Source organism: Brachycentrus maculatus, unplaced genomic scaffold (assembly GCF_059751285.1).
Source record: "Brachycentrus maculatus isolate JH-2025_06_01 unplaced genomic scaffold, ASM5975128v1 h1tg000503l, whole genome shotgun sequence".
In the NCBI taxonomy this organism is placed as follows: domain Eukaryota; kingdom Metazoa; phylum Arthropoda; class Insecta; order Trichoptera; family Brachycentridae; genus Brachycentrus; species Brachycentrus maculatus.
In genome coordinates, this window is record NW_028281249.1 from 805843 (window position 1) to 818088 (window position 12246).

At 33.9% G+C, this 12246-nt stretch overlaps 1 protein-coding gene across 1 annotated transcript in view; it reads left to right on the plus strand.

Annotated features, from left to right (window-relative positions):
* Window positions 1-3694, plus strand: part of LOC148301916 (mitoferrin-1-like) — a 37308-nt gene extending 33614 nt beyond the window's left edge. The window contains exon 5 of the mRNA XM_088272515.1: window positions 2505-3694. Within this exon, the coding sequence (XP_088128641.1) occupies window positions 2505-3256 (752 nt within the window). The 3' untranslated portion in view covers window positions 3257-3694. The remainder of the gene's footprint in view (window positions 1-2504) is intronic.
* The last annotated feature ends 8552 nt before the right edge of the window (window positions 3695-12246 follow it).

Below are 12246 nucleotides of genomic sequence, written 5' to 3' on the forward strand. Positions count from 1 at the left end.
TCCTTTTCGATTTGAACTGATCATGTATCTTGTAGACTGAAATCAGTTGTAAATTAAAACACTTGTTTTTACTGCTTGAATATTTATTTATTTATTAAACTTCATGTACAGAAAAGAATAGTACATTGGTGGGCTTATTGCTAAAATGCTATCATCTTCCAACCAACCAAAAACAGACTAGTGATACTGATCAAAACGTTTGATACCAAATATATGGTTTTATTTGTATATTTTTTTAAAATCATTGACCGGGCATTAATATTTTATTTCCCGCCAAGGCAAGCGAGTATTGGTAATATTTTGGGCTGTGATCAATAGAATACTTATTCAGTATTATGAAACAAAATTTAAAATCCTAAAATATGACAAATTTAAAAAGTGGTACTCAAAAAACTGATCTGAGGCGTAGATTTTTGGAAAATTCATAAAAGTGGAAATATCTGGAAAACTAAGACACTTTTACCAAGGCCATATTTTCATTTTTTGGCGAGTCATAAGCTGGCCTAACACCCCTTAAAAGGAATACGTCGGATTATGGGACACCCTGTATAGCTCTTTGCAATCAGAGGGTAGATAGTACTTGAACATTGAAAAAACATAAATTACAAATTGAGGATAATAAGGAAGGTAAAGGAAAAGGAGAGTTTAGGGAAGGAGGTAGAGGGAAAAACTAAGGGAGGAGATTTGATGGACAGTTATAGTAATGTCTCAGACGTTTCTTAAAAGTTATTAGAGGAGGTGCATTTGTTTACGCAGAGAGGTAATTCATTCCATAGTCTGGCCGCTTGGACAGAGAGGGAATTACTGAAGAATAATGTGTTATGGAGAGGAATGGAAAGTGTTCTTTCTTGGGAAGAACAAAGCAACTATTACAAGAGGGGACCCAAAAATAATGGGAATTGCGCTGTAGTGGAAAGGGAGAGTGGGGATAGCGGTGTTCGTTAGGGACTCATAATATAACTTAAAAATAAAGAAGTTATGACAAATTCCCGTTTTTCTTGGCTTCCAAAACTAGTCGTTAAAAATAAATATAATACTCAATTGGTAAAAAACAAGTGTTTTCATTATCAATTTAATATATCTTACCACAAAGTGATTGAAACAAAAAAATTAAATCAGTTATACTAAAATTTCAATTAAAAATTGCTAAATTTCAGTTTGTTGTGAAGAAACCGTTGACGTAGTTTGGTGTGGCCCAATCATGATTACTGTCACATTGATCAATTTCATGCCCGTACACTTGAATGCTTTCAATTAACATCGTATGACTGGCACGAACGGAGAGAGCTCCGATAAATTACCCCAACGACAGATTGGATAATCTCACAGCAAAGGATACTGTCTGGTCCAAAGGGAAATCGTAACAGGCAATTACGTGCGTTGGTAGATATACAAATATATACACACACACACACACACACACACACACACATATATATATATATATATATATATATATATATATATATATATATATATATATATATATATATATATATATATATATATATATATATATATATATATATATATATATATATATATATATATATATATATATATATATATATATATATATATATATATATATATATATATATATATATATATATATATGTAATAAAATACCTAGGTACCTACCTACCTATACATTTTATTAAGTACTTACAAATAGTACCTACATAAAACAGTTCTACCACCAGATGTCGCATGCGTCGCACTGAATAAAACAAAAGACATCAGATAGAAAAAATATAATATTGTTAACTGTCAGAATCAGATAGATAGAAAATTATTCTAAAGATTAATTAAGAATAAACTTTTATTGTCGTTTCTTTAATTACAAAGCAACACATTGTTTATTTTATTATTATACACCCACTTTACATATTATTTACACCCAATTTACGAAGGAAAATATTACCACGTTTACCATGTGTGTATATGATCCTCATTTCATAGTTAAATTTAAGGTAACAATAATTTTTATTGTTCACATAGAAAAATCAGAAAAGTCAGAAATGAAGACTCTAAGAAGCATATCAGGCAAGAGTCTTCGAGATAGAATAAGAAACGCCAGCATCAGGGAAATATGCTAGATCGAAGATGTCGTTAGGTGGGGGAGGCAACGAAGGAGACAATGGTATGCGCGTGTGAGGATATTGGAATCATCCAGACTCCCCCACATCGCACTGTACGGCATCGAATAGACAATTTTATATTTTCCTTAATGTCCGTTAATTATTATTACTGTTTTTTTTTCCTCTTACATCCTTTATTTATTTTTATTACAATGTATGTAAAAAAAAATGTATGTAAAAAAAACCAAGGATTCTATATTTTATTAACATTGTTGTTTCTTTTGTTTCCATGTGCTGTCCGGCCACCTTTCTCGCTCTTTACGGATGTCATCTTAACTATCCATGGTTTGAATTTTATTATATAATAAATGGTTATAATTTTAATTCCATCGTAAATCGAATTGGTTTCATTATTCGTAACAGTTGTAAAACAGAGGCTACAGATGTACAATTCTCAATATCGTGGCGTCATCCACTGCGTCACCAGTGTTTATAGGACGGAAGGAGTCAGAGCTTTCTACAGATCGTACGTCACCCAACTCTCCATGAACGTTCCCTTCCAGTTTATTTACTTTACCTCCTACGAGCATGTCCAGAATGTCACTAATAAAGAGAGGAAATATAATCCCGCGGCGCATATGGTTTCGGGAGCCGTGGCGGGCGCCACCGCGGCCGCGGCCACCACGCCGCTGGACGTCTGCAAGACCGTGCTCAACACCCAGGAGACGGGCGCCAAGGCCAAGGGCTTCCTGGACGCCGTACGGCACATCATCAGGCTGGGAGGCCCCATGGGCTTCTTCCAGGGCCTGCAGGCCAGAGTCCTGTATCAAATGCCCGCGGCCGCCATCTGCTGGTCGACGTACGAAACCTTCAAATACCTCCTGATTGGCCGGTCGGACGCGGCGATGCTCAAAGTCACGGAGAAAGCTAAATCCGAAACATCCAAAGAGAAGATGAACTTGCGGTTGGTCCTGCCGCAGGCGTCCGCAAAGGCGGAGGATCCCAAAGCGGAGACTCCCAGCGGATCATCCCACTCTTCGGACACCATCGGCGGATTCAAGACCATGGAACTGCCCGCCGTGAGCGGATCCAACCTCTACGGCACCCTCAGTTTAAATTCCATCCACCACGGAGGTTGTGAAGTTCCGACGATGCGGAATGCGCGAGACATTTAGCCCCGTCGCCGTTCCGTACGAAGTTCCTCTGTTTTGTTGATACCCCCTTGTTTTGTAGACGTCTTCCCGTAGACATTCCGTTGACCCGTCTCTTTCTCCTACACCCTTCACCCTCTAACCTCCGCACTGCACTTCGAAATGGCTCGCTTGTACAACCGCTCAATCGAGAGATAATCCTCCGTCTAATTTCATCGCCAGCGTCGGAGTTCTTGTTATTTTTATTTATTTATTCTATATTTATAAGGTCTTAGAAACCGGTCAAGGGAATGATTTTACCGCGAAGAAAACCCCAAAATATTAATACTGTACATATTATTATACATATAATTATGTGTTTTTATACGGAGAAACCACAATGATTTTATTTAAACACGCAGCTGTGATACGATTCATGTTTGGTACTTCGATAAATTTCAAACAAAAATGATAAATGAAAAAGATATGCTTATTTTGTTCCGCAGTTATTATGAGCTTGAGAAGTTCAATTCTCCGACTAAAAACTTAATAATACTGAAAATACTCATGTCAAAAGAGATTAAAAGTATAAAAGGAATAATGGTCGAAATTTTTGATTAAACTATTAATATTATGAGAATTGTTTGATAATATTAATTAAAATATATGTAGATAGTGTGTAAAATGACAATAAATATATTAATAGCCTTAAATAAAAGTATCGAAATAAGTATGGTGGTAGATTATATATATATATATATATATATATATATATATATATTGGTAATATAACAATTTTATACGGCACTTTCAATTGATAGCGAAATCTTTAATTAGTTTACAAAGTTTTTTTTAAATTCTCACGTAAGCTTCAAACCAAAGATACAAATATACTACGATGGGAAATACAAAATTTTAGTTTAAAAAAATTACTTTCTTATCAATTTTTGTTAAATTTTCATTCTTTATTAACTGACTCATCCCATACTTAGCACATTATTTACGGCTAGCACATATTTTTGCGTTTCAGAAACCTTACGTTGTGGCAGTGTGCATATTTTTGTGCATTTTCGTTACCTTCAACTTAATATTAAAAAAAACACGCAATGTCTTATTTCGTCATGTTTGCTTTGCTGTGTAGCGGATAGGTGTCACTATAATATGAAAATATTATCGATTCATTTCTGTCATCATTTGTTTGATGCGATCTAATATCGCCCACTTCTAATTACATTCCTTTAACAAACACCGAATCAATTTGTTAAAAAAAATCTTCTTCAAACCCTTATTCGCACCCCAATGGTGCATAGGGCACTGCATCATGCTAACGCATTGTTATCTTGATTGTTAACCCAAGGGAAGGTGATCAGCCTTCCGCTTCAGGTACCAGTCCAGGGTAATATATTGAATAAATATTAGAGTGAAAATATTTATATTTATCTAACCCACCCTTGGGAATCGAACCCGGGACCTCCAGAACGGTAGCGAGCGTGCTGACCATTACACTACGGAGGCGGAGAAAATATATGATTGTTTTTCTTAGTTTTTTTAATCCAACTTTTTATTATTTTGTATGCAATTTATCATCAAGAACTCTCCTAGTAACAAAACTATTTACATTATTATCTTTTTATCTTATAATTAACCTGTGGGGTGTGTTTCTGCGGACTAAACTATATCTTTGTCGCCTACTTTCAAAATCCGCCAGATCCAATTTTATAAGATTTTAAAATAAATACTCTATCAAAATGCCAATTGTGGGTTTTATTGTTTAAAATATTTATTCACTTGAAAACCCTGCTAAAAAATACTTATTAATTGCGTTGTATTTCAAATTCTGCTATATTCATGGAACTTGCCTTCTGACCCATATCGGCCAATCACAGAGCGGGGACAGGTCAAACATTAAGATGACGGCATTATCGGTTTGTGTCTCGTGTTTTTTTTTAAATACTGACAAAAATTCTAAAAAAATAGGAAAATTCTCTATTTCATAATATTTTATCTAAAGATAGACAAATCTTTTAAACATAAATGTTACCCGGAGAATTTTGCATTTTTTGTAAAATCGACTTACATGGATCTGGCGGATTTTGAAAGTAGGCGGCACATCTGGGGAGTGAGTTTTTTTAATTTTTCATTGAGACCTATTTATTTTGGTGCACACGATCCTATCTCGATATTAGGGGAGACGAATCTCAGAAAAAAAAAACATTGACAAATAGAAATTGGTTTTATGTAGAAGGCAAAATATGAGAGAATTCATTGTGAAAAGTAGTTTGTTATGTGGAAGTTCAACTGTATGTGTCAGGATTTTATTGATAACTCAATATAGATAAAGATGGTAATATGGAAGTCTTCGTATTTACATCAATAGTCAGTTTGAGTGTGTGTGACATTTACAACATTTTGAGTGTGTGTAACATTTACAACATTTTGAGTGTGTGTAACATTTTGAGTGTGTCCAGATACTTGTTCACAAAATCTGGATTATCTCCAATTACAGGACTTATTTTCATATTATTTTTTGACAACAAAAAAAAGAGTTTCTGCTCAATAAAAAGCTTCTTTTCATCTCACCAATAGATGTCTCTAGTGATTCAAGAATAATGTTTCAAAAATTGGTTTATATATCGCTCACTCCTTTCAACAACGTCATATATAAAAAAAAACTGATTTTTCAGGAGATCGTTTTTAAAGTTTAAGCATATAATAAAATGTATTAAAATTAAATATCAAGCCACTTATTGAACAACAGATCTTTTGAGGTAAAACCTGAAGGTTTTTTTGTCCATTTTAGGATATTAAAAAAAAAATTAAACAACACCTTTTCTTCAAAATGCAAAAACAACACTTTCTGCCCTGTAGAGGGTAAATATTAAGTTTAAAATATGCCAATTTTGCTGGGATATAATACATTTTTCAGCATTCCGAAAATATGCACAGCTGAAAATTGTTGATTTTTGATGTATGACGTTGTTGAAAGGAGTGAGCGATATATAGCTTTTCCAAGAATTTGAGTGGTGTGGTTGTCAATAATGGGTAGAATTGGTGAATGTTACACGTGTGTAAAGTGATCACTTAAACCAGCATATGACGTTCGCTACCCCCGTAAATGCCCAGACTTCCATATTTTTCTTCATCTTTGATGAGATGTCAAAAAATAATAGTAAAATATAACTTAGACTCAACAAATCAGTGTTTGATTTAACATTCAATACCTAAATATGGTTTATGAAACCTTGTTTAAACATTGGTAGCTACCTGCGGTGGCTGGTGAAGAAATCAAAAGGGAGTTTAAAAGAAGTATCACCAGTGCCGTTTGTATGTCAGTTGGAGGCTGCTGGGAGTTTAGACATTCGAGAGATAAGAGCTAAAAATAGTATTCAAAACTACTAAAAATGAAAGGACTGATAACTAAGAGTTAGCGGCAAACAAATAATACGGTCTGTTGACTCTGTGACTCGACGCCTGGCAACATTCCGCGTAGTTTGTTAAGAAAGATTGAAATAAAATCTTCTTACTTTTTGACATCCATCTCAACATAGACGAAGAATAATGTGGAACTCTGGGTAATTACAGGGCTTACGACCTGGTTTGAGTGATCACTTTATCTTCTAACCCTTATCCGCACCCAACGGTGCATACGGCACTGCACCGTATTGACGCAGTGTTATCTTGATCATTGACAGATGAAGTAAGGTGATCACTCCGCGCCTCAGGGATCTGTCCAGGGTTATATGAAATAAATATTGGAGAGTAAAATCACTGATATTTATTTCACCCCTCCTTCCGGGAATCGAACCCGAGACCTTCAGCTAAAAACGCTAACCATTATACCACGGGGGCGGACAGAAACATATTATACATGTGTAAAATTCATCACTCTACCCGTGATTTATGACCACACTACCCAATTTTCGGAACTCATATATGATACGATTCATACGTCGCATCATGAGCGAGTTCACGGCAGTATCTATGATTGATTTGAGTAAGCTTTATTCTTCTCTTACATTTAGTGCTCTCATTTTCTGTCATTTTCTTTGTTGCAACTGAATGAAAATGAAAATTTACAGAAATTTCATAATTTGCTTATCTTATGACCTTGTCCACCTGTCATATCCTATTAATACAAGAATGACCTTATTTTAAACGTTATTTAGCATTTATATGCTTTTTCCAGTGCATTTTTAAGACGCATTTAATGCATTTCTGTCATTCATCTCATCTCATGTCTCTGAGCTGTTTCTACACTTTTATCAGATAGCACCGTTAATTGTTGATTCATGATTATATGTCCGCCTCCGTAGTGTAATGGTCAGCACGCTCGGCTACCGTTCTGGAGGACCCGGGTTTGATTCCCAGGATGGGTATGAATAAATATGGGTGATTTTTTCACTGTAATATTTATTCAATATTACCCTGGACTGGTACTTGAAGCGGAGGGCTGATCACCTTTCCTTCATGTGTAAACGATCAAGATAACACTGCGTTTATATGACGCAGTGCCCTATGCACCATTGGGGTGGGGATAAGGGTTTTATTATATTATTATTACATGATTATATTGCATTTGTTATTTTATATAAATCCCATATTGCTCACTCCTTTCAACAACGTCATATATCAAAAATTGTAAATTTTGCAGTTGTGCATGTTTTCGGAATGCCCAGAAAATGTACTATTTCCCAGCAAAAGCGGCATATTTTTAACTTAATATTTGGCCGCTACAGGGCAGAATGTGTTTTTTTGCATTTTGAAGAAAAGGTATTTTTTTATTATTTTTAAATATACTAATTTCAAATGGAGAAAAAACCTTCAGGTTTTCTCTAAAAAGATCTGTTGCACAGTAAAAAGTTCAATAAGTGGCTTGATATTTATTTTTAATACATTTTACTATATTCTTAAACTTTAAACACGATTTCCTGAAAAATATATTTTGATGTATGACGTTGTTGAAAGGACAACAAAATACGTAAATTATCAAGATTGATATTATGGATTATCTTTGCTGATTTATTATTTTGATGTGTGGTCAGAACTTTGGTTATAAATTAGTTATTGTTACCTACGTATTAAAATTGATATTTTATACAACTCTTTAATATCAGATGTTACCTGGGTTTAAAGAAAATCAAGTTGGTATTTAACGAATAATAATAATCAAACCCTTATCCGCACCCCAATGGTGCATAGGGCACTGCTTCATATAAACGCAGTGTTATCTTAATCGTTTACACATGAAAGAAAGGTGATCAGCCCTCCGCTTCAGGTACCAGTCCAGGGTAATATTGAATAAATATTACAGTGAAAAAATCACTTATATTTTATTTGACTCCCCCCTGGGAATCGAACCCGGGACCTCCAGAACGGTAGCCGAGCGTGCTGACCATTACACTACGGAGACGGACGTCAAATGTTACCTGGGTGTAAAGAAAATCAAGTTGCTATTTAACGAATACTAGGCCTTAATGCTACTATATACAGATTAAACAAATTCATGATATATCCATTTAATTTCTAATATGAATACATAAATCGCTCACTCCATTTAAGAACGTCATAAATCAAAAAACTTGATTTCTCAGGAGAACGTTTTTAAAGTTTAAAAATATAATACAATGTATTAAAAATAAATATCAAGCAACTTATTGAACTTTTTACTGTGCAACAGATCTTTTGAGGTAAAACCTGAATGTTTTTTCTCCATTTGAAAAATATTTAGTACATTTAAAAAAAATAATTAAACAATACCTTTTCCTCAAAATGCAAAAACAACACTTTCTGCCTTGTAGCGGGTAAATATTAAGTTAAAAATATGCCTCTTTTGCTGGGATATAGTACATTTTCTGGGCATTCCAAAAACAAGCACAACTGAAAATTGGCAATTTTTGATTTATGACGTTCTTGAAAGGAGTGAGCGATATTTCTTATGTTAATTTGTTATTATTTCGTTATCTACTTTTTTGCCATTTCTTGATACAAAAAATTATTTCACTGTTTGTGTTCGCTCGCACATACATATAAAACACTGTACAAATTTAGAATATGATTATGCGATCCATTTCTTTTTAATTGTAAATTTTTTCCAAGCACACACTTTAAGCTAATTAATGTAAAAAATGATAAAATAATCATCTGTCAATTATAAAATTATTTATGTTTTTTTAAAATCATAATTATGTAAGACGTATAATTATGTAAGTCGGGACAGAAAAATAAAAATAGTTAGATAGATGATAATTCTTTTGCAAATTAACCTTTTGACCGCGTTCACTTTGTTCCTGAGAGACGCCCGTGCGCGGCGGTATTTCGCCGTTTTTTAAATGATTACTTTTATCATGTATTTAGTTAATAAACGATTTATTTTCCTAAGCAAAAACGTTCAATGGGATTCATTGTGCCTTTTTGGTACTCTATAATACACGTGTGTCACATTATTCTTGAAATATATCGTAATATAAACAAATAAGATCGTAACATAAATAAATCAAAGCACGCATCGTGTGTCACTCTTACCCACTGGCGATGCGTAGCGTCGAGAGTGAGACAGATATAGGGCATGATTATGGCGCGGACTAATTACCGACCGCAAGAAAAATCAGGGATCTGTTCTTTTATTTATCCTTGTGATGTTACAAATTATTAGTCATATATTTCAACAGATGTCATAAGGCCAAGGATTGATGTATTATTTTATCCAAAGTTCCACTCCATGAAAAAATCCCTCCAAGTTGAACTGAGGTTCGAAACTTGGAGCAAAGTGAAAACACAAACGGTTATGTCAGCCGCGTACAGGGAATGTTTTGTGAAAACACATACGGTTATGCGAGCCGCGTGGATCCGGTTAAGTAAAATAAATAATTGTTCGCTTCTTTTTTAGAGATTGCGCTCTAATTAAGTATTTGAGATTTTAAGGCCAATTATGATGTGTTTTAGTATTTTTTTATCACACAATTCTACGCATTTGCAATTTATAATTTTTTTTTATCACGGATATACCTTGTAATTAGGCAAATTTTAAAAAAATCTAGCCATTTTCGGTACTAAACCTAACACCCGTTGATGAGTGTGTTTTATGAACAATATAGTAAATGAGCAGTTAGTTTTAATTAGTAATTACTAATTAATTAATTAGAAATCACCAAAAATTAATGAATATTATTGATAAAAATAGTGTCACCATCATTTACTTGATAAAACTGACTGCGGGTATTAGTAATTTTTTAGCCAACAATGTTGCCAGAACAAATAACGAATCAATTGAAGTCGTAACAAAGATATTTTGTTACAATTTCAATTATCGATTCGGGATTACAGATAATTATATTAAAACTTCAAGGAAAAAAGTAACTTATCTTCAGATATCACTACAAGACCTATTTAAAGAAAAAAATCATAAGTGTGGATGAAACTTTATCACCCGTTCTTCCTTTGGGACTAATTTTGTTTGACCGATGTTTTTTCTTCATATACTCCGAAATTTTAGCATTTAATTGGACGCAGCGAGATTTAACATTATAACACGGTATACAACTGGATTCCGGACCTCAGTGTGTATAAATCATATTAAGATTTCACTGAATGTGCTTAAATTTATACCGTAGTCTTGGTAATGAATGAGTTTCTTCTCTCTCTCTGGTCTCAATCCTGCGGATTGCTCTGCAGCAACACAGCTGTCCAAACTTAAAACACAGTAAGGGACATTATTTTGTAGTACTTTTTTTTTGTATTTTTGGACTAAGTAGAATCTACTCAGTCCAAAAATGCAATAACGTACTACAAAAAAAATGTCCCTTACTGTGTTTTGAGTTTGGACAGCCGAACAGATAACATCTCCTTCGCCATTCTAGTGTTTCCGAAACCCTCTTCAGCTCTTCATACGTCGAGCAGCCCATGTCCTCGTATAAGTCGCTTAGATATTTGCGGCGTGGGCGTCCTCTGGCGTTTATTCCCTCGATCGTCACCTCTATTATTATGCGGAGGAAACCCTCTCGTCCTAAAACGTGGCCGGTCCATTCGGCGCGTATCTTGGAGATAGTCGCGAGTAGGTGCTTTCTTTCTTCGGTGCTTTCTTTCAGTTGTTGGAGATGTGGTCTCTCCAGGATATCCTGAGCATTCTTTTATAGGTCCACATCTGAAACGCATTCAACCTAATTAACATGTAGAATAAAAGACGGCTTGAACAAATAATAGTATTTTAAATTCACAATTTGTTTCATCAATTGTCTTTCATTTGCGTACCACCTGCGTTTTGTAGTAATTTCATTGTAGACTGAAAATATGGTCATGGATCTTGGAAGCTAATTTTAATTATCATTCTTGTGGTTTCTCCGATACTTCCGTCATCAACAAAACATGTTTTTTTTTTCTAGGTTTGTATAATATTATTATAAATTTACTTACTTTCATCAGAGACGTTGAAGACTGGAGGGAAATTGAGATAAATTTACCAAGGGGACGCATTCAAAATGGATTATTTTATGAAATTCTTAAATCAATCGCTACTTTCACGTGACCATATATCGCTCACTCCTTTCAACAACGTCATATATCAAAAATCATATATCAATTTTCAGTTGCGCATGTTTTCGGAATGCCCAGAAAATATACCATATCCCAACAAAAGTAACTTATTTTTAAGTTAATATTTACCCGCTACAGGGCAGAAAGTGTTATTTTAGCGTTTTGAAGAAAAGGTATCGTTTAATTATTTTTTTTAAATATACTAAATATTTTTCAAATGGGGAAAAAACATTCAGGTTTTACCTAAAAACATTTGTTGCACAGTAAAAAGTTCAATAAGTGGCTTGATATTTATTTTTAATACATTTTATTATATTTTTAAACTTCAAGTTTTTTGATATATGACATTGTTGAAAGGAGTGAGCGATATGTTAAATGTTTGTTCACAATATTCACACTCATAGATATGAGTTGACATTCAATCGTTTTATATTTAATGTTTGAATGTCAACATGAAGTATTTATTCAAAGTTACTTCATATAAAGTAGTAGTCATTCAAAGTTAC